The following is a 23,972-nucleotide window of genomic DNA, read 5'->3' on the forward strand; positions in this document are numbered from 1 at the left end:
CATATCAATTCATTTTACAACATTTTGTGTGTTGTTCTTGCATGGTGTGACAGTGCAGGCCTGTGCCCTCCAGAGAGTAACGGCCATGGATGACAGCTGGCCATTAGCCAACAGTTTAATTCTTTGGCTGACTTGTTAGTGTAGCCGTCTGTTGTCTGAGAGACCAGGATTCGAAACCTGGTGTTGAAAGCCTCCTTGGTTACACATAGATTTAATTATATTTCTCTCATTTTAATTAAAGCACCAAACAGTAACTTATAATCACATTATAATGCATCAAACAGTGATTATAATGCATTATTGAATGATTATAATGTACAACTATGAGAATTATAATACATTATCCTAAAATGTCAGCGAGACCAGCAATTATGAAGTATTATGACACTTGACTTGATAAGTCATCATCAAATGCTTTATAATGTGTTTTGATGATTGTTACAAAGCAGTATGAATATTTATGAGTGCATATAACTATAATTATACAGTTCTATAAGCGGATTATAATGCATTATAGGTATGTTTATAATGCATTATAGATATGGGCATCATGGGAACTGTTAGCAAACATTTCTTTGGAAAGAAGCTGTTCCTGTCTCCTAAAAACAGCAATATGCAGAGCGAGTTCTGTCCTATGCTGTGAAAAGTCTCTTGCTGTCAGTGCTTGTCCACCCACACCAGTTATAGTATTATGGTATGGCTCATTCACACAGATAGAGAGGCCACTGTATTGTACATGTTTTTATCTGTTTCTATGGAAACCGCAAATTCAAATGCAGACAGCTACAAGATCAACAACCCTTACCTGCCTCTTAGTCAATCTGTGTTTCTCAACAGTGTGTGTATGTATATGCATGGTCACAGACACTGATATGCATGCAGTTACTCTCAAACACACACACACACACACACACACACACACACACACACACACACACACACACACACACACACACACACACGCAAACACACACAAGCTTTACACACTGTCAGTGAATTTTACTGATTGCTCGACTGATTTGGTGTAGTTGGTCCATTTAGGTAAGAGCGGTGAAGCTGTGCAGAAGTTTTGAGACAATTGTCCAATCAAAAACTATTTTAGTTAGTATGCATTGAAACCATACATATATTTAAATCAACTACAGACCAGTTTAACCCTAAAGACACAGTTGTCAAAACATGAGTGTGTTGGAAAATAAGGGCTTATTGATTTGCTTTAGCTCTGCACTCATAGTAACTAGTGTAAAAATGACATGGTGAAGTATGCCCATTTGTGTGTTGAAGCATCGAGCATCCATTTGTTTCAGCATGGAGGGCTGTCAGTTTGCTCCTCAGTGTGTGCAATTGTTGGAAGTTCTATGCACAGCTACTTCTGGGTTGTTGAGGACTGATCTAAAGCAATTTGGAAACCTCGTAAAATGGTCCACATTTCCCTGTTGCCCTTGATGAGAGAGCTTGTTCACAGTGCTCTACGTACCTTGCAGGGGTATGAGAAGTAGAGTGTGTGCATTTGTGCATTTGTGTGTGTAGGAGCAGGAGTTAGAGGAAGGAAAAGTGTGGGCATAAGTAATATATGTGTTGTCACTTTCTATTTGCTACACTAAAGCTTCAGTGCACTCGGCTCCCGCGGGAGGAAACACTACCTACCTCGTTTAGCTCTGATGTTGGAGTGGAAGAACAAGGGGAAGAGTGAGCGAAGGGCAGAGGTGATGGGAAAAGTGGCATGAAGTGCAGAAACGACAGAGAAATGTAGAAAATTTGAGAGATGGAATGAAGAGAATAGGGGGGAAAAAATTGTATATTTATGTGTGTAGTTATTATCATTGCAGTTAATGAGTTGTTGCTGTTTTTGATCCTTTTTCAATAATTAATTGGTGTTGTAGTACCAAATGTATGTGTTTTTGTTCGTGTGTGTGTCATAGGTTACTTTCAACAAATTTCAGACTGAAGACTACTTAATTGGGGACAGCTTGTTTATGTGGGGACAAAGCTGTGACCCCAAACATATTTTTAGGCCAGTGGTTAAGTAAAGGGTTATGGTTGGTTTCCAGGAAATTAATGTAAGTCTGTTTAATGTCCCCAGAAGTAGCCTAAGCAAACGTACATGTGTGTGTGTGTGTGTGTGGCGCACCATGCAGTGTGGTCGAGAACTGCTCTGCTGCACGAGGTGAAAGCTTGCACTGTTTCCATGGAAATTATTTATGTTTGGGATAATATTTGATTATGGGTGCCACATATGTGTGTGTGGCTGTGTCAACCAGTTAAGCCCAAATGATCAGTTGTTTTATGAGGCAGTAGGAAAAAAAACATGTTTATGCTGCTAATCCTTTAGCTGTGGGGCTATTAAACACAGACGTGCGCGCATGCACATACACACTCTGGTTGTTCATGTTGTAAACACAAACGACTGCTTTGGGCTTCCAGCTGAACATAATTGACACCTTATTGAACATCGTTTGGCTCAAACGAGGTAATTTATTTCCGCCAATTATTGAACTCGAATTTGAAGTGTCTCTTGTAATAGACGGTCAAAATTCAATCACAACATGTCATACATGACAATAGAGTTGCTATTTGGAGTCTGTATAAAACATGTTATTATTCCAGTGTGAAGGTGTGTTACAAAGAACACCTTAAGAACTAACAACTACATTTCTGTGATGCTTCAGTCACAGCCTCACTGGATTATCAGGTTGACTAAATGACAAAGTACATATTGTTTAAACTGACCCTGATTAACCAAGCCTCATCAGAGGAGAGTGCGTATCAGTTATTAAAGTTACTGTCAGTTCCATTTGGTTCATGTTCATTGTGTTTTTCCCCCTGCATTAAAAACCCATAGAAGAAGGTACGAGACATGACCATGCTTGTATTTCAGTGTTTTATATTATTATTAAGCTTGTTTTAGTAGATTTCTTATATTTCAATAGATTTACACAGTATTGGCTTGAGTCTTTGTTGTAAATACAACCAAAAACAGTGTGATCGAATAGGCTATCAATTGTCAGCTTGTCTGCAAAGAGAATTCATGACTCAGACATTGCGGATAAATACAGTCTATGTGTTAGTGTCTTTGAAAGGGGAAGATAGGCTTCAAGTAATAAACAGTGTTTGTTGAATCAATCAGCTATAGGCCATATTTGTTCATGAATCAATCCATAAATATGGAATCCATATATTGCCAAAGTTGATCACTATGTGCTATGTTTAGAAATTAATCAATACATCCAGCATTTTAATTAAACTGCTATTTTAATGTCCTATATCATTTATCAATCAATATGTATTGTTTTATTGGCAGTCAGTCACTTTATATGGTATGTTGAAAGAATACATTTAAAGAATTCATATGATAGGCTACCAACATTACTGCTTTGGCAGAATTATTGAATATCTATTACTGGCAAAATCACTTGTATGTCAACATGCATTGGCAGTGACAGCTGGTAGTTCTGTGTCTTTTTTCCTGACAGCGGAGGTATCGTCTTGTGCATTTTGTTTTATTTTGAGGTTTTTCCTGTCCTGATGGTGGAGCTCTGCCTGAGAGCGGAGCCTGCACCGGAAGCGTCCCCACAGAGGAGCTCTGCAGCCAGACTGTCTTGGCAGTGTCTGTGAAATCAGCATTCACTAGCATGTTTGATAATGACAATGGGTCATGTACACACACATACACACACAGACATTATCATATATTATACATTATGGTTTCATTTGGGATACTGATACTGAAATGTCTTTTTTTCATCTTTCTGTGCATTCTTGCAATCCATGTCAGCTCTGTTTCCATGGTAATGCTCCGTAGGCTTATATAGTCTGCTTGTTAATGTACAATATAATAGGATTTTTTGCAATGTGGATGTAACGATTCATCTAAACTGCTCATTCTGGATAAGAGCTGTGAACAGTGGAGGAGGTAATTCACTGAATAACACATGAAAACCTTCACTCTTAATGTTGTCTGTGCATTATATTTACACTAGTTAATATTAACCCCAGTACTTCCTGTGAAAACCTCCCCTGACGGCATGGAGCGGTTGCTATGGCAATGTGTGCGGTACCTGCCTTGTTGTCAGCTGTTGCTGTGGTTACAGTAACAGTTTTACTATTATTTACTGATTACAATGTGCCAGTGAGCCATGAGAGATACTGAGATATGATTTTTTTTCACTGCTCTGAGTCAAATATTTCTAAGACTCAAATGTAGATTAACTGTACGACAAAATGTGAGATGTTTGTACATGTGTTGTAAATATTTGATTACTTTTTAGCTACACTTTGCAGCTTGATACATACATTTTTAAGGTCAGGGACTTTTTTTTTTTCTTTCCTGGTAAATATTTGCTTTCCAATGTGTCTCAGACCTACAGCATCAACAGAGTACACTCTAACTCACTGCTCCTGTAATCACACATCTAGATTAGGTTTCTGCAAAGGCAATTCAAAAAGCAATAAGGGATAATAATGTCAGGTTTTTTTTTTACTCAAATTGAGCCTCCAACTTTAGTATTAAAAAAGAAGTCTCTATATCTATGTTGTATCTATGTGCTTTAATTAAAAACACAAGATTACATTTCAACTCAGTTAGGGACATGATGCTTATATTTTGCTTTGGCTCAGGATTTAATGTAAAGGAAGGGATCTATAGTTTACATAATAATGATAACAACAAAAACTATATGCTGGCACCTGCTAATGTGGCAGCAGATTAAGATATTCTTCCTCTTCTTTGTTCACATTTACTGTTGTTTTCATGCTGTGAGGCGAGTCTGGAACGCGCCTACCGTATAACCCTCCTCTTTCATTGGATCAAATCCCACCAAAGCTAGTCTCCTGTGTGTCCTGCTGTCTCAGCTAATAATAAAACAAAGTGAATATCCTGCCCACTCTCCTGTGGCTGCACTGTAAAAAGGTTGAGGACCTCTGGCCGGGTGTGTAGTCTGTATCACCTCTCTGTTCAACGTGGTGGACTGTTAGAAGTTAGCGGGGAGGGCAATGGCAGCGTACAAACAGGTTCACCCCCAGCCATAAATCATATATACCAACTAATGTTATCATTTTAGAGCTTGTTTTCCCCAATATGTTTATATTGAGAAAATCTTAGAGTATTAATCTGTCATAAATGTCAGTGTTTCTGTAGGAATCAATTCTGAATGTTCAAAATTGTTTCAACTTTCTCTTGCTTCAATTTGCCATACCAGCAATGCCTCCCTTTATGGAAAATGTTAGTACTTTCATATGGAAAAGTCAACAAAACAATATTGTTGTTAGCTCTGACAGTGACACATACACAACACTGTAATTTGCCTTTCTGTTCTGTACAAACAACATCTATACAAGTCTGCCTGTCTTGGGAGAGGGATCCCTCCTCTGTTGAAGTCCCTGAGATTACTTCCATTTTTCCCTTTTAAAGTTTTTTTTTTTGTTGTTGATTTTTTGGGTAGTTTTTTTTTTTTTTTCGTATTTGAAGTGAGGCCCTATAAGGACAGAGGATGTTGTATCGCTGTACTGACTGTTAAGCCCCTTGAGGCAAATTTGTTATAAGTGATATTGGGCTATATGCATGAAATTGAATTGACTCAAATTAGACTTGACCGCTGCCCACCTGGAACAGCCCCAACTCTTACAGTGCAGCTCTCTCTTGCAAAATAGGTGATTCAATTTGCATATGAGGTGACTTAGCGAGGAAAGGTATTAGAAATGATCTTACAGTCCTCTAAACTAATTCCCTTAATTTTTCAGTCCAATTCATTTTTCATTTTTTGTTGAATATGTGACATGTGGGCTCCTGTTTACATATTACATTCAATATCAAATCCTTGCACTGACTTAATGCAGTTCCAAAGTACTGTTGCCATTTATAATATTGAAGTTTGCCATTGCTATGTGCATTTTATTATTAAAAATCAAACTTTATAAATATGGAGACTGCATCTTCACTCCCTACTGCTACGCAAAAATGAATATCCTTTTCTAGGATGTCATTTGGAGCCAGAGTCTGAGAGCCTGCTCAGTCAAGTTGGGCGGTGGATGATGGCCATCAGCTGTCCTGCCATCAGAGTGGCTGTCAAGTTTGACTGCATTTAACATAGTTGAGACTTTATTGAACATAGTTATCCAACATCATAACAGTATAAAACTAACAGAAAAACACGAAAAAAGCACGTCCCCTCACCGTATCATGGCAAACTATTACTATGTGGATGGTAATTGGGCCTTTTCTCATACTCATGGCTTTGTTAAAAGTATTCCTGTGACTGACAACTTTGGATAAGACAGTGAATAATGTCATATTTCCATTTAACTGCCTCAGTTTCAGGTTCCAGGCATTGTGCATGTGGCTTTACTGTCACATTGTCATGCCTTACTGAGACACTTTTGTAAAACAGAGTCATCATTAAAGTTATTAGTAACACCTGTGCCTTTCCTACTATATGTCAAAATGGCTGCAGTGAAAACTGGCTACTAACTCGTGATTTTAACATGATTTTAGCTTTGTGGCATTTTTTTCTGGTTTACTCAAGAAGAAGAAAAAATTATTTTAGATACAGTTTTTCTTTTGTTTTGTACAGTAAATAAATGCAGGAGCAGTAATCATACACTGCTACATCTTGCACTTCAGCCTATAGACCTCTAATCTCAGTAGACCGATCATTATAAATCAAAATCAATGGGTACTGGATCCCAGGAGGAAACTAGAGCACACTCTTTTCTTTAATTGCATTAATTGCACCTAATAAATAACAATTACAGGATAAGCTGTGTGCTCTACTTTCCTCCTGGGCTCCACTAGCCACAGACTGTGATCAACACCCCCTGGATTTGAGAGCAAACCTTGGACTCTGCAGAAAAAAGAAGGAAGTGTGTGTGTGTGTGTGTGTGTGTGCGCCGAAGGATGCGCTGCAAGCAAATGTGGTTCCTATGGTAACACGACCTGAAAATATGGAAACAAATTCAATTACTTTTTCTCTTGATTTTTGCCCTTCGCTGTCTCAGATTTCCATTTTGTGTCTCTCTCTCTGTTCTGTTGCAGTCCCTCGTTCTTCCTCCAGCTCTCTGTCTGGCGCTCAGTAATGGAGGTGATTTGGAGCAGACTCCTTGGAAGGAAGTCGTTGCGTCTAAGTACCACAGATTTAGGATTTAAATGAAAGAGAGCAAGGGAAACAACGCATTTACCAATCTGTCAGATGTCAGATTTTGGCGGTCTGTGTGTCTGTGTAGGTGTGTGTGTTTGTTTGTTTATGTTTGTGCATGGTTGGCTGTGCTGGGGATGAGTGCAGTGAAGAGGAGTTATTTTACAGCTCTGAGGCAGTAAGCTGAATATTTTGTAGAGTTCGCCAAACCACGGTTAGGGTGTTTATATATGTGTGTGAGAAGAGGCACTTCTGTGTTTTGGTTGGAATTGCTGGAGGCCTAAAAACACAGTCTTGGTCACAATAGTCCTTGCCCTTCTAGCAGTTTCCTTTCACGTTTGTATTTCAACGTAGTCTCTTGTTTTTTCTGTCAGTCTTTCTGGTAAGCTACAGTACCTTATCTTCTCGGTCTCTCTTGTCTTTCTCGGGACCTCCGACTCCACTCCAGGACTGTTCCCCTTTGTTCCCAAATGACTAATGTGGAGTTTGGCAGAAAGGTTTTATGGAGGGGAGACAAAATCCATCCTTCTTTTTCTTCTGCTTGAATAATCCTTGCATGTGATAAAATTGACTTCATTAAAAGTTCAATGTGTAAGAATTAGCCACCTGCTCCAAACAAATAGGGGGCAGGATATCAAACCCCAATTCCCCCCGCCTTACCCCCAACCCTTCTACCAAAATACATCATCCGGCTCCCATAATCACTCACTAAATATTGTTTGCAGTTTACTGAATCTTTGCTGTGGGGCTGTCAAGATATCAAAATGCCACAGACATTAAAGAAAGCAGTACATGTTCAAATGTATTGATATGATAGCCTATTTCAGTATTGATCCAACTGACTATGATGTGCACACAATGCCAAATGGCTCACGCCAGTTTACACATAGCTGGTGCAACTCAGTGTAGTTCATCGGATCAACTGACATGAACAGTCGATGTCCCCCATGGCCATTGTCTGCAGCAGTAGCCGGCTGCTCTAACAACATTGGTGCAACTTTTCAAATAGGCATTATTTGTATAAACTGACCCCACATTAGGAATCTATGTCATTACTTTCTTGTCTGAAAAAATATAAAACTCAACTTCATCAGCATTCAGTCTGACTTCGCCATTATTACTGGTTGCCCTGGGCAGCTATACTTCTTCTTCCACTCATGTTGGACTGAGGGCAGACTGGATGCTATAGTGACTCACTATCGCCTCTGAGTTACAAAGTGGTATTGTGATACAGTACAGGCTAGATGGGGCCGGAACTAACTGGCTACCAACTTCACTAGATATGTCTGCAACTCATTACATATTGGTCTTTGACATAATGTCAAAACATTTATTTCCTTTCTTTCTGTTGATAATTTGAGCTACTTATAGAATGTTTTAAACTAAAATTCAGGCCAATTCATGCACATTGAACCTTTAAGCCTGAGGAGTTGTATGTTCTTCATGTTAAAAGAGAAGTGAAGGTGGGCGGATGCACACACAGATGCGATTCGTAGTTACATATTGTTTCACTGCTTTGGTCTGACACACAGTCGTGTCAGACTGAGTGTGGGATATTTTCAGTAATGACTCAGCTGCACAGAAAAGAACTGAGAATGTTTTGTGAACTAAATATACTGTTCAAGACCAGCATTGTGCTTTAATGCCCAGAGCAGAGTCCTGTTCAGTGCCTATTGTCTTACTCAGCGTCTTCGTTTAAATGACTATAAAGCTATTGCCAGAAGTCCTTATTGCACTGCTGGCTTCTGTAGGTTTTTAATAGTGTCTAGTAATTTTCTATTTACTTTCTGTAACTAAATTCATGTTCCTAATCAATTTCAGGCAAATGACTGCTTAGTCTATGGAAATGGATTTGTGTTTTTATGACATCAGCTTATTGAAAACCAATAAATATTCATACTGGGCATTGCATTTTTCATCAAATTTACTGCAACTGTAAGTCAGTAATGTCGTAGCTTTTACAGAATTCACATAACTACTGACGACATCAGAGTGTAAATATCAGCCTGCTCTGTTTTTAGTCAACACATATTTATCAAAAACTTTATCACTCACTGTTTTTCTTGGTCTGAACAGACTGTTTAACAAAAATAGGTTTATAGATATCTGACAAGAAGTACATAAAAAATGAACTGTACTGTGAACTGTACATTTGTGGATCTCAGTATGCTAAAGACATAATGCTTTGGCTTGATAAATACCCATGGGTGCAGTAGGGCTGCAACATACATGTTGCTCTGTGGTCAAACAATTGATCATATTAGTTAGAAATGATTATTGTGTGGTTGAGATAAAGAGGAATAGGATGTAGGAGGAAAATGGCTGGAATGCTGAGCTAAACACTGGACTACTCATGTTCCATCCCTTTAAATCATTTTACATAAAAATACACTGGCTAAATGCCAAGTGTGTAGCTAATACTAATTTGGTTTTGCTGTATAATGTCCCAGAGTGATTATCTCCAGCAGTAATGCAGCAAGGAAGCGAGATAAAAACCTGAAGGGAGGCTTATATAATAATAAGCTATGAAGGTAATGCAACCAGCCATTAGAGGCTGTAGCCTGCTAGTGAATCAGGTGAGCTCATAAAGGAAGCTGCCAAGATTAACCAACCACACATGGCTACACACTCATACACATGGTCACGCACACACACACAGACACACACAGGCACATGCAGGTTCATATGGAGGGCTCGCATGAATATACAGAAGATAAACACACGTGGAAGTGTACACACAGATGCAGCACAGGATCATTGAATATTTTTCACACAGATTGTCGATACTAGTTCGGTTGCTGTGTAAATGTGTGCTTTGTGTAGCTTGGACACCTGGTATGTTTGTTTGCATTCACTAATGGGAGCATATATTGTGCATTTAAGTAAGAGAGAGGTGAATATTAAGTAACGATGTTAATATGTTTGCATGTGTCTTTATGGATTTGTGCACTGTGTCAGCAAGTGTGTGTGTGTGTGTGTGTGAGAGGTGTGTGCGTGCGTGTGTGTGTGTGTGTGTGTGTGTGTGTGTGTGTGTGTGTGTGTGTGTGTGTGTGTGTGTGTGTGTGTGTGTGTGTGTGTGTGTGTGTGTGTGTGTGTGTGTGTGTACAGCTCATGCTTTGGTTTGTGTCCAGATGTCCATATGCTGCCAGGCAGGGCAGGGCATATGGCCATCTGGTGGAAGATAGAAATACAACCAATGGGCTTTGACCTTTTGATTTGGTTTCTGTAATGGGGCGTGTACTGTGTGTGTGTGTGTGTGTGTGTGTGTGTGTGTGTGTGTGTGTGTGTGTGTGTGTGTGTGTGTGTGTGTGTGTGTGTGGTTGTGTGTGTAATTCTAGCCTCACAGGTTTGCAGTAAATGAAGCCTTTACCTAAAATTTGGTTTTCTGCACGTCGGCCCGTTGCTCTATACTGGAGAATAAAAGAAAGTGTTCTTTTCCTTTTCTGATGTGTGATGATGCAAAGGATCACACCTGAAGGTTATGTTTTATATTTTAAGTAGCACTTCAGGTCGGTCATATGATGGGAGATATGTGTAATCCAATGATGCATTGCACTGTAAGCTTCTAGACAGAACAACATAATAAAAGCCAGGAAGCACTTATGACGTGACTCTGTGTTGCCAGTTTGACATCCAGGTCATCCTTAGTCATAACTTTGTTACACTGAATGCTGAATATCCAGCATAACCAAAAAATATTCTTCTGCCTCTTGCAATGACCCTTGGAAATCTACTGAATGCCATTGATTGCTTTACATACCGTAGGTACCTAAAGTAGAGTTCACTGTGGTGAATTTGGGACTGTGTGTGTGTGTGCGTGCGTGTGTGTATGTGTGTGTGTGTCTGAACAAAAAGAAAAAGAAAAAAAAGGAACTCCTTTTACCACCCACTGCTCAAATGTGTGGTCACACATGGCAAGTTAATACCAATGTTTTAATTATTCTGAACCATAATCCTATTGTAGAGACTGTAACTGTATTCATTTTTATTTTAACCCCTAACTTACATTTAATCACACTCAGTGAAGTCACTCAATTCTTATTACTCATCTTTCCATTTTGCTGTGATATATGGCTTACTTACATTATTATAAACTGAAATAGGGTTTAATTGGGAAGCATAAATGTGTAGTTTTTAAAGAGTTGTACATTCACTGAGTATAATATCCAATTCTAATACACCTCTGCAGATATAGGGACATATCTAATAAAACTTTGTAAATTTTCTATCGCTCAGTCCTCTGCACTGCTCTTGTTTTCTCTTGTTCTCTCTTGGTCACTGGCTCTACTACGTACAGTATTTGCTTCTGTAACCCGGCACACCGTAAAGCAGTCAGCATGTTTGATTTATGAAACACTAAGGCAGTAAAAACGATACTGTGGGGTCAGCACTATGATCCTCTGGAGAGCCGCAAGGCCCCCAAACAAACACTTGACCAGAGCACTGAAACACTGCCACTTATTAACCGGAAAAGTGCGGCACCTCATTTTGAAGATATTTAACTGACTGGCCTAATTGTCATTTGTTAGGAGAAAGAGTCAAACTAAACAATGTTTATGTGGGTGTGATAAATGATCCTTGTAAAGTTTAACATACAGTTTAACAGGATTAATAGAAGAATACATTTGGAAAGAGGCTTACAATGTCTTGATGTGTTCATGTGTATGTGAGGAGATTATAATTCATATGGAATGGATCATACATGGATTATATGACATGTAGTAGTGATAATATGTCTAGTGCAGAGAGGAGGCAATAAGAGAGGAGAGAAAAAAATAGAAGCAAAACGAGAGGGGGGTCTGTCTCACACTCCACCCTACCCCCATCTCCCTTGATAATACGGAACGTGAGACTAGTTTAGGGAAAGGAGGAGGAGGAAGAGAAAGAGGATGGGAGGGTGGAGTGAAGGAATGAGAGTAAGAGAAGAAAATGCAGAGGACGACAATCAAAGAAAAATGTAAACACGATGGTTGAAATTCAGACAAAGGACACAAAATACGCAAACTTCCTGTCCTCAACTCTCCTCTCTTTTTCTCTCTCTGAGCACTTCTCTGGAATCCTCTGACTGTGGTCGGTTACTTAGCAACCAGAATCCTGTCGAAACTGTGTCAGAGAGACCGAGAGAGAATACTGCATGATAAAAGTGGCCCTCCTAATCGCTATAAACAGTCAGGATGTTTATGTCTGACAGTCTTCCATGGTACGCATGTTGTCACTACTAAAATACTCGACGATATCACTTACACAGCCCTAAAGGAAGTCATTTACACACAACAATGTCCCAATATAGCCTCATCTTAAAGTCCCTTAAGGATAGGGTTTGGATTATGCTATATTTTTCTTACTGTCAACAAATTCCATGAAAAAAACAAAACCCACAATGCTTTAGTACATCTCTAAATACTTCCCACTTCTCTACCCTGTGTGTGGCCCCTACTGAAGATGTAAACCTTCACAACAGATCATATATATATAGTTTCTTTTGTACAAAGTGTTCACTAATTTCCTGAAACAGCCGGACACTATAGCTGTTATGAAAGACTCTCCAACAGGAATAAATGGTACATTTGTTGTGGGCTGTTTTCAGCTGCGGGTTTTTACAGCACCAGGACAATGCATGATGAAATGACTCAAAAATAAACTACGGTGACTGAGTTAATTATACTTAAGGAATCAACCTGTGCAATGTTGTCGCTCATTGGTGTGTTTTCAGTATTTTTTGGACAAAAATGCATGAGTACGACCAGACCTGACACTGTATCAGGCTTAAGCTCCACAGACAATGCATTACGTGTAAGTAGGATACATTTGTTGTTGATTTTGTTGTTTTCACTGGATTTGTCGACACAAGGGGGGAAAAAAAGAAGTGTTATCCTTTAAGCAAGGGATCTATCATGTGTGGCATTGTAAGGGAAGTGAATCGGTGTGTGTTAATACAGTACATGCAAGTAGAGCCAATAGCTCAAGGTCGAGCTGAACGGTCGGACCATTTCAGTCATGTTCTCCAGCCTCCAGTGTGTGTGTGTGTGTGTGTGTGTGTGTGTGTGTGTGTGGCTGTATGTGTGAGGTGGTGCAGGTTTAAGGCCAGGCCCCACCAGATGCAGCTGCTCTATTTAGGGCTCTCTCTCACTCTTTCTCTCCTCCCTTTTCCCTCGTTGACACTCTGCCACACACACACAAACCCACACACACACCTGCACACACGCTGTACATGCACATGATGGGACAGATGCTGTATCTCACCTTGGGATGTCTTTTGTTCAGGCATGTTGTATGTCAGGAATGTTTCACTTCAGTACTTCATTCTGCACCGCAGCAGAGAAATAAAACACTTGTCTAAACTGTTTCTTAGAATCTCACACGCATATTTTTTCTCACTGTTTTGAAAAGACCTCACAGACAAAATCGGAATAGAATCAAGTATAATCAATGCTGATAGTTGATGTAAAGTTGCTCTGAAAACATTTCACCACCAAGTGCCATCAGTGCGAAAGATTAAACAGGCTGCAAAAGTAAGTGGGAGATGAAAGAGCTTTCAGCAAAGAGACTATAACAAAAAGAGAGAGGGAATCCTGGTGTAACTGCGTCACTGCTGCCTCAGCCTCCTCTCAGGGGTGTTGGAGGAGGAGGGATGGAGGGATGCAGGAATGGAGAGATGAAAGAGGGAAAGAAGTTGACGAGGGAGAGAGGAGCGAGTTCAGGGACAGGCTGATTTATGAGTTTCTGTTTCTGAGTCGTGCCGTCTTCAGGGACTTCTCTGATATGAGCCGATCTGGTGTCCGCACATACAGACACAGACAACACGCTCACTCAGTAGACACACAAGGCATTGTTGGCCAAATCCTTAAAGTAGTGATCGCAGCAGGGGGGGGAGTCTTTCTATGTTTGAGGTAATGCGTTCTCTGTGGCAGATGGTGAAATAAATGAACAACCATCCCAATCAAACACGCCTCAGTATCTGGATTGGAAGCGCTCCATCGCCATATCGACAGATGGTGAGGTGAGACAGATCGCCAGGAGGAGAAGCAGAGATGGAGTGAATGGCAGAGTATGACATGAGAGAGAAAAGAGAAGAGTGCAAGAAGAGCAGCATTTGCGTTTTTTTTTTTGGGTGGGGGGGATGAACGGGAGAGGATAAAAAAGGAGGGACAGCAGAGGGAGAACAGAGCTCATTAACAGTGAATGGAGTGATGAAAGATGGAGGACAAACAACCTCTGATGGGCTGTAGGGTGATGCCAGCAGCTCTGAACACAGCAGAACTCACTCACAAGTACAGAGCTGCTTGTTGGTTGGAGCAAACATAAGTTCCTCTGAGATTTTCTCACCAATGAATTGGGTGTTAATATCGTGTTAACAGTACAAGTGCTGTATCATTACATTTTCATATAACATTAATTATTATGTGTTTGAAGATTTCCTGAAATTTCATGATGCCACCTTGTGAGAGTAATTGCTGAATACTAGTTCACAAGTAGAATTCATCAAAAACTGAAAAGGCGATAATATTGACTGATCCTGTAATAAGTCAGAAAGGTTAACAGGCAATTTCAAGCCACTTATAGCAATGTTTTACTACAACCCTATCACCTAAAGAATAGGCTCATCTTCAGCTAAAGCACATTAGCAGTTATGTGGTGTTGGATATATATTGAAAAGGTTGCCTCTGTTGATAAAGTTGTGTGTTTTACACCCAACCATCCCTCCTGACTTCCTTTTGGCCTCTGATAAGATAGATTACACTGTGAGGTGGGTGTTGTATTGTCAGCTGCTACAAAGTAATAATTTAATACACAATTTACATGCAGAAAGGATAGAGGACACTATAACTTAAATTAGCTCATCCGAACAGAGGACACATTCATATATATGTACTGGATTTCATATACACACACGCACGCACACACACATACACGTACGCTCACACGCACTCTCACACACACACACCCACACACACACACAGATGCCCTACTGATCGACCTGAGTGGAGAGTGTGATTAGGTTATTACATCTGATGGGATTGAGTTTGCTCTCCTCTAATGAAAGAGGGATGGACTGGAGCATGAAAAACAAGGCCAGGGGGAAAGGTGGATTGGGAGAAATGAATTGAAGATGAGGATGGAGGAAAATACACTGTACATGGAGGGGGGAGTTAAATAAAAAGGGGGCTGAAAGGCTAAGAGGTAAGATGGAGGCAGATGATGTGAAGGTGGGAGCAGTTGAAAAATGAGAGATACAGGGTGAAGGTGACAGTCAAGGAAAGGAAGAAAGAGGAGAGGGTTAGATGGAGGTTTTCAGCAGTTGGTTGAAGTTAATATATAACATTATTAAATAAAATAATGTTTGTATTCGTAAATAAGCTACACTAATAAACTAAACAGTAAAGGTACAAAATTGACTGAGAACAATATATAAACATCTATATATGCTTATGTCATGCAAGTGGATATCTGAAGACACATGTCGCTGGAACATCTGTTGACTTCCAGATGTGTTACCCATTGAATTCTACATCAATACATTATTATTATCTGCCTCTTTTTGCTGCTCTCTTGTCAGGAATTTACCAACAATGAGTCTGAGAGTGTCATTATCCTCCAAACCACTTCCCAATTCACTTCAGTGCTAAAGCCAAGTGTGTTTCTTTTTCCTCATCTCTTTATCTGTGTGTTTACGGATGCATAGATTTGCTTCCCCTAAGCCATCTGTCTCCACGGCAGAGTTAAGTGCTGTGACTGGTCACTGATCTGTACCTTTCACAGTTCCACAATTTACCTCTCTTTTAGCCCCAAATTCAGTTGAATGAGGCAAACAGACAGGTTGACATGTATCAGCTTGCCTGAGAGATTTCACCTGGCACCAGAGAGTGACAGCCAGCACACCTCAGGCAGGGACCGCCCTGCTCTGTAAATTGTGGCCACAAACTGTGACCGATGATATCTGCACAGAACATCTGTAAAGCTTGATTCCCGAGAGAAGAGGCTGGTTTTGATGGATGACGGGTATCAAAAAAATGAATATAGACATTATAGAAATAAAAATCCAGGTCTAATTTACCTTAATGAGAACAATGTCAAACTAAACCTCTAATCAAATCATAATAGCTTTGATTATCACACCTGCTGCTCCGATGCAAAGCATGCTTCCACACTATGACAACATTTTTATTTTATTTTTAGCCCCTGTTCTGCTTTCGTGTGGATGTGTGATCAGACAAAAAAAGTTGAAGCAAGGGGAGGTTTGAGAGCTGCTAACCAGACAGGACAGGCTAAATGTGTAGCTTATCGCAGAACAAAGAGGGCTAAGCTGTGGAGCAGATAGAGAGAAGTTCTGCTTAACACTATAGGTCCTCTTTAACACACACGGACAGGTAGAGAACCCTAGAGGGATGGAGGAGAGAAAAAAAGAAGAAAGAGTGGAGGGAAGGTGAAAACAAAGGAGGATGTTATAACAGGGGAAGAAAGAAGTGGAAGCAGGTAGAGATGGAGCAGATGATTAATTTGTCTTAATTTGATTTAACCAATGGGGGTTTATATGACAATGGACTGACTGTGAATGACTTGCTGTCATGAGAGATGACTGGCCATTTGCCTGTAGTGCTTCAGTGCTGTCTTACTGTTTACCACGCACTCCTTCCTCTCCTCCGCTCTCTCTGTAGTCCCCTCTTGTATGCATTGGCACCGGCCTTAGAGCTGAACTGAAGTGGGCTTGACATTGTGTGTGTGAGTGTGTGTGTATGTGTGAGATAGAGTGTGGTGAGACCTTTCCAGGGTATTCATGCTTGTGTGCATCCATGTATGTCTAAGAGGTTGTGTAAGGGAATTGTTGTTGTCTTGCATCAGCAGCCGCTCGTGTCAAAATGTATGTGTGTGTGTGTGTGAGTGTGTGTGTGTGTGTGTGTGTGTGTGTGTGTGTGTGTGTGTGTGTGTGTGTGTGTGTGTGTGTGTGTGTGTGTGTGTGTTGTGTGTTTGTGTTTGTGTTTGTGTGAGCTCAGTGCAGTGTTACTAAAGCTCTGTTGACCATGTAAAGGTACAGTGCCACTGTGCTTTTCATGTCCAGTTTTATAAAAAAAAAAAAGGAAACACCTGCAAACCATGCTGCACCCTGAGTGAACACGTGTATAAAAGTACTATGCGTTTGTGTGTGTGTGTGTGTGTGTGTGTGTGTACGTACACTTTGCTAATGTGTGTAAGTGTTATCACAGTCGCTGTAGGTGTCAGACTTTGCTGTGACAGAGTGTGGTACTAATTGAACAGGCTCTTACAAATGCTTAATATTGCATTGTGATATGTGTGTCTTGTTTACCTTGGAACACTTGTATTGTCACATATTTGCACAGCAGATGCTGATGATAAACACTGAGTCATTTGTTACCCATTATACAGTGACAAATGAATGTAATGCTTCCTTTGCACTATATATATATGTCTTTTTTTGGCAATGTGACATCTTTTTGGATATTCTTACAGTGTGTATGCATACAGTATGATTTTGATATCATCCTTTAGCAAGATACCAAATTCTTCTAGTAAACCTATTTTGTGCACACTAATTGAACACTGTGGTTACACCGAATGGGCTAAGAAATAGATGCGATCACATATGAAGTTTATAAAAAGTAGTTTTGGCATCCTGGTCTGGTTGAAGGCAAAAAGACAGCGCTTCCTGCATCTGCTGCACCATCAAAACCATCCAATAGATAAACAGGCTCATACGGAGCCTTTCAATACCATGCCAAGAGGCGATAAACGGTAATATTTAACTATCGCCCAATGTTAGACTTATGTGTACCCACAATCCCCCAAATCCAGTGTGACAGGACACAGCCCTAATTTGATTTGCTCAGATTGCTGAGGCATAAATCGACCTTAACAAGTGAGACCAGGAGCATTATGCGCCAGGCGCGGATTTGTCCCTACCACAGGAGGAAAGCTAACCAATGCACACTCTATTTGATTTTGGTTATAGCACCATAGGGAAAACATGACTACACAACATTTCAGCGTGTGTGTGTTGGTGTGCGTGTGTGTGTGTGTGAGGCAGAAACCAAACAAAATTTGAAAAACACACCAGGATGCTTTTCTTCATTGATTTCTCTTTACTGCAAATGCGTACGCTGAGCTCACTTTGCAGCGACAGCCTGGCTTGACTTTGAGGACTTGCACATTAATGCTTGTGTGTGTCTATGCATGCATACATCTCTGTGTGTGTGTGTGTGTGTGTGTGTGTGTGTGTGTGTGTGTGTGTGTGTGTGTGTGTGTGTGTGTGTGTGTGTGTGTGTGTGTGGGAGAGCTGAAGACAGAAGGGAGCTCAGGAGGTGTTGACTGTGGAGATTAAAGAGGAATTAGAGAAAGCAGAGCACAGGGAGGCACAGAGCGACACTAGAGAGAGAGAGAGAGTGAGATTCTCTGAATATTCAAATCTCTCATTTTAATTCTGCTGCAGATTACTGAATCTTTCATCTGTGAAGGAAGGATCGACCTTACATTGCTTGACTTAAAGCATTTGTGCGTGTGTGTGTGTGTGTGTGTGTGTCTGTGGGTGCTTGAAGCACGTACTGTACAGAAACAAACTGGCCCACGGCATTTTTTATTTGATTGAGTTTTTCTTTTTATATTAATACTTGATACAGCACATTGTTACTGAACACAATGCTATTGACAACAGTTTATCGCTTCTCCCCCAAGGGCTTAACAATACATGTTTTACACTGATTTAAAGTCTAAATACATCTACCTCATTTGTAGACTGGGTATGTACAACTTTAGCAACATCTTTAATGCCTCACTGCTGTTGTTCCTTCAACTAAATTACTGAACAAAGTCCAATGCTCCCCGGTGTGAACATGTCCTCTCAGCTGGACTTCCCCTTCTGACGTACTGTCCGCCATAATTCCCCTGTTTTACATACAGTGCTGTATTCACTTAGATGTTAAATATTCAGATACCCCTGGTTTATTTCTGCTTCTCGTTCCTCTTTTTAATGAGTCTCCTAAGGATAGGCAGCAGGGTTGCATTCTTCCTGCCTCCCACAGTAGTACCACTTCTGTTAACTTGAATAGCCATGGGAGCTTGGCGCATTTGCAGAGGCTATTTTTTCCCCCCAGAAATGTAGCAGACACTCCAGTTGTCCTCAGTATCTCACAGTGTGAATATAAGGGAATCTTGGAGTGATGTTAACCAGGGGGAAAACAACATTATAACCACAATTTGTCACAGTGACTGCTTGTCAACATGGAGAAGACTGAGTTTGCACTGAACTACCTGAACAGTTTTTAAACTTTGTCAGACATGCAGACTAACTATAGTGCAACCTGCTGCTGACAGCACAGTCTCAGTTAGATCAAAGTGATCTGAGCATTATTATGTGATATTATACGAGTTCCATGATCGGATTAGCATTGCAGCCCTGATAGATATGATCCGCATATAAAGTAACAACATAATTAACAGTTAAGCTTTAACTGATCTAAATATTTCATATTTCAGAAGATCAGTATCTCTCAGTGGACAGAGCCTTTGTCAGTATGGTGAATAACGACGTGTCGTGTTTTTTTGGGTTCTTTTTCAAAAGGAGCACATTGCATACTAATCTGATTTGGTTAATTAAGGCAGCCTGACACAGGTGAGCAGTGTCAGACATGCAAATGGGACAGAATACAGATGCTATTTGGAGTGAGGAAGCATAAGCTACTTTTACTACATTTTAGTTCTGTGTATTTATTAATTTTTGGCCTGATGTTTGTTAAAATCTTGTAATACTGAATGCTGACTCAACCAAAATGCAATTAAATATTATGAGCCACAGACATTTAACTGTATTTGCACTATGTATTAGCATGACACACTTTTTTGTGTGTGTCCATTATCAAGTCTCTTTCAGCTTGTATTCCAGTACCTTTGATTGTTTTGACCAGATCAACCATCAACACTCTATAAAGACTTATTCAGCACACAAGACTGTAAAACTGGCAGTTACTGTTGGAGATTAATGGTGGGAATGTATGTAACTGTGGCTGTAAGAGGCCACATCGAGAGTTTACTCTATAAGCCACTAGAGATACAAACTCTTGGCCCCTGGTCACAGCAGTGAGTCCCAAGTGTCTGTGTGAGCGTGTATTTGTGTATGTGCAACACAAACCTAATGTAATCTGAATCCAACATGTGGATGCATCTGTGTGTGTTTTGTGCAACTATATGTAACTGTGTGTGAGTAATGTATTAGACAGTGTCCCCATTAGTTTTTTTGATTTTCCTCCCTCTCTAATTAGAACAGTATTTCACCCTGGGAATACTTCAAAACTGAAGCTCACCGCACACACACATACGGTGTGTGCATGTGTGTCTGGGACTAAAGCCAAACTGAAGTAGAAAAACAGCAGCATCAGTGCCTTTCTAGTTGAGAAGACATGATTTAAGGCTATTTCCTGTTCTTGTTCGTGTTATTTTCCCTCCTCCAATCTATTTTACTGCACCCTTCTCTCTCTCTCTCTCTCTGTCACTCACTCATCATTTCTTTGTGCTCTTTATGAAGTACATTGTGTGTGTGTGTGTGTGTGTGTGTGTGTGTGTGTGTGTGTGTGTGTGTGTGTGTGTGTGTGTGTGTGTGTGTGTGTGTGTGTGTGTGTGTGTGTGTGTGTGTGTGTGTGTGTGTGTGTGTGTGTGTGTGTGTGTGTGTGTTATTTTTTCTCATTATGATAATGGGATATCCTCTGATATTATTGCAGCCACAGGAGCACTGTGATATGCTGTCCATATATTGTTTTATTAGCTTATTAGTATTATCATAGACTAGTTTGATTTATGGTGTCTTATCATGCTGCAACGTGATGTCAGTGCTACTAGGATGGATTTATGAATTTGTTAATACTGAGAGTGCAGCTAAGATGATCCATTCAGTGTTGTCACCCGTGCTTGTTCTTGTGATGAGTATGCCTTTGTTGTACATGGCTGTAGAAACAATGAGAAAATATCAACTTTTGGAGCTGAAAGAGGCTTTTCAGATCTGTGATTTTTCATTTTGCCAATAAAAACGAGGATGCAATTTTTGTTGTTTACATGTAGCTGCACTTGAACTGTGTCAAAGGTGTTCCCATGCAAACCCAAAGCCTTCTGTAATTGGCCACTTTATCCTAAATAGAATCTCCCCTGGTATCCCATAAAGGATAAAGAAAGGATAAGTCGAGTGCTACTTTTTGTCAGGTCAGGGGATACATGTTGCTTCCTCCTTGTGACAAGAAAGTAAAACTCAGAGGTTTTCAGGAACCAATCTTGAGATGGACTGAAGATTCACATGTGTTTCTCTTTTCCCATGTTTAAATTAATTGCCACAAATAGGATTATAAAACCCTCATCACTAGTATACTAGCATCTTTTCTCTGGGAAGTACACCATCGATTAGTATTAGAAAATGCTGTACAGGAAATACAGTAGACATGGACCCATTTAAATGTTTATTTGAGAAATTGTTAGGAGGCTTCTAAATAGGTTAGTCCGGGCCCACTGGATCATTAGTAGACCCATTAGGTGCATTAGGCTTGGACAAAACTCCATAATGGCTTCCGGTTCCACTGTGTTGGTGGGGTTTACTACTTAGGGTGGATCTTAGTTGATTTTTTTCTGCAACTTTAGTGCTTACAGACTTGACCCCTGTTTTTTTGTTGTTTTTTTTTCTGAGCTTCTTTAGCTAGTCCAAGACCAATAGCACAGGCACATCACTCAACAGCTTACATCTGAGTGAGGTTTTTCTGCAAATGTCATCACTTGTCTCACTCTGCAGCAGGCTGGTGTGGACCATGCCGCTCCTGCATGTAGCCTGCACCTGTCCATGCTTGCAGTGGACGCACCTGGTGAGCAGATGAGGCAGGGTTATAATAACATTGTTTAAAAGCAGATTGAAAACGTTCTATTCCTTCTTTTTATTTAATTAGTTTAGTTTTGTTGTGTTTGCATCTTAAACTGCATTTGATTCCTTGTTTACTTCCTTTGTGTTAAGTATGAAATCATACATTCAGTGTTTTGACCTTAACTCTTCCTGCACGTGGTTCGAGCATGTGTCCATGCTGGTGATCCTGCTCAACTGTGTGACTCTGGGGATGTTCCAGCCCTGTGAAGATGTCAGCTGCCAGTCAGAGTGGTGTCGCATCCTACAGGTTAGTACAACGCGCTAAACAACTGGTACCAATGAGCAAATTCTCTTACATGGCAAGTGTAATTTTTGTGTATTGAGCTACAATTCCTTTCTCTCCACGAAAACACATGACAAACATTTAAAGTGTTTACCTGAGTGCTGTCTATTATGGCAGATACAGTGTACACAACTGTGCCGTACCATGTGAGATGTGGGTAATAACTAGCATGTTTCCACACAGTAGTAATGGTAAGAGAAATGGTGTTCCTTACCTTGCCAAGCAACATTATTCATTAGGCCAAATATGAGGGATGTTAAAGACTAGACGAGAATTAATTGAAAATGAAATATTTCATTTAAACCAGGAATTTCTTTCACATTCTACTCTCTTAATGTGAAGCGTCTAGAAGAGCCAGAGCAATAATAAGTCCAATTTTTAAATAAATGATAAAAAAAACCTAATTCAACCTCATTCTTGTCTCAGTTAAGTAATTTGTTTCAATATGCTCTTGCTGCAGTGTAATGTTGATTCTGGGCACGTTGAGATGTGCTCATTATATTCAAATACAGAGAGCCTTAGTGCTGTAGTATATATCAAATTCATTGATATACCACCATAATACTCCATACGCTAAGCCAGAGTTATTGCCTACTAGGATGAAACTAACTAATGGAGACAAGAAATCTTTTTCAATAAACCACTGTTACTTTTAAAAAGTCGCTTTACTGTATATTGATCAGGAATTTAAACATGGACATGACCTTTTTCTGTTGACAAGAAGTCAATTTCCACATGTTATTTTTGTCAGAGTTAAACATTAATTATGTCATATGTTTTTCTGTGTGTGTGTGTTTTTAGGTATTGGACGACTGTATCTTTGCTTTTTTTGCGGTGGAAATGGTCATCAAGATGGTGGCCCTAGGAATCTTTGGCCCCAATTGTTACCTTGGTGACAAGTGGAACCAGCTTGACTTCGTCATCGTCATGGCAGGGTCAGTATCCCACAATGCTTTCTGTTCATGCCCACAAATTGCTCAGTTTTCTCTTTTATCTGCAGCTAGATAATAGCAACCACCTTTGAATTGAATAACACTTGAATTGTCTGTGTTACTCTGACGTGGAACAAAACTTAAACAAGCTTGGCTCACACAAACAACATGCACACCCTCACACAGTCAGTTTCCTGCCTCTAAGCAATAAATATGCCGACTCACAGCTCACACGTGACAAACTCGCATGGCACAGGTGCATGTGTTTGTGCCCGTTGGTGTGTTTTTGAATCTTTTTTTGTGTTTGTCCTCACAGTGTGCTGTTATTGTTTAAAAGGATGTGTCCTTCACGATGTGCTCTGTTCATCATCATTTTGGCATATAAAAAAATACCATTTTTGTAATTTTGTAATTTGGCAGGAACACAACCTGGAAAAATACAGAATCATCAAAGTTTCACATTAATATTAAAAAAGAAGACTTGCCACTTTTGTCATCATGGAATTAACCAGTAAAATGAAATTTCAGTTTATTTCTTGCTAACAATCTTGTAAAATTACAGTCATTTTCTGGAACCGCCATCATTTGACTTTATTCAAAAGAAAGACCAGTCACTTTTGTGGCATTGACTGATTTACTCGTAATAGTTAATTTATCTTTCTTCACCCTCATCTAGTAGAATAAATGTGCACTATAAGAGAAAGTGTTGTCCCCTCTATGTATCC

At 40.0% G+C, this 23,972-nt stretch overlaps 1 protein-coding gene across 1 annotated transcript in view; it reads left to right on the forward strand.

Annotated features, from left to right (window-relative positions):
* Positions 1–23,972, forward strand: part of cacna1ha (calcium channel, voltage-dependent, T type, alpha 1H subunit a) — a 108,896-nt gene that overhangs the window by 29,459 nt on the left and 55,465 nt on the right. Inside the window, 2 exon segments of the mRNA XM_062439399.1 lie at positions 22,168–22,279; positions 23,117–23,250. Of these exon segments, the coding sequence (XP_062295383.1) occupies positions 22,168–22,279; positions 23,117–23,250 (246 nt within the window).

The sequence above is a fragment of the Scomber scombrus genome, chromosome 18 (genome assembly GCF_963691925.1).
Source record: "Scomber scombrus chromosome 18, fScoSco1.1, whole genome shotgun sequence".
Taxonomy (NCBI): Eukaryota; Metazoa; Chordata; class Actinopteri; order Scombriformes; family Scombridae; genus Scomber; species Scomber scombrus.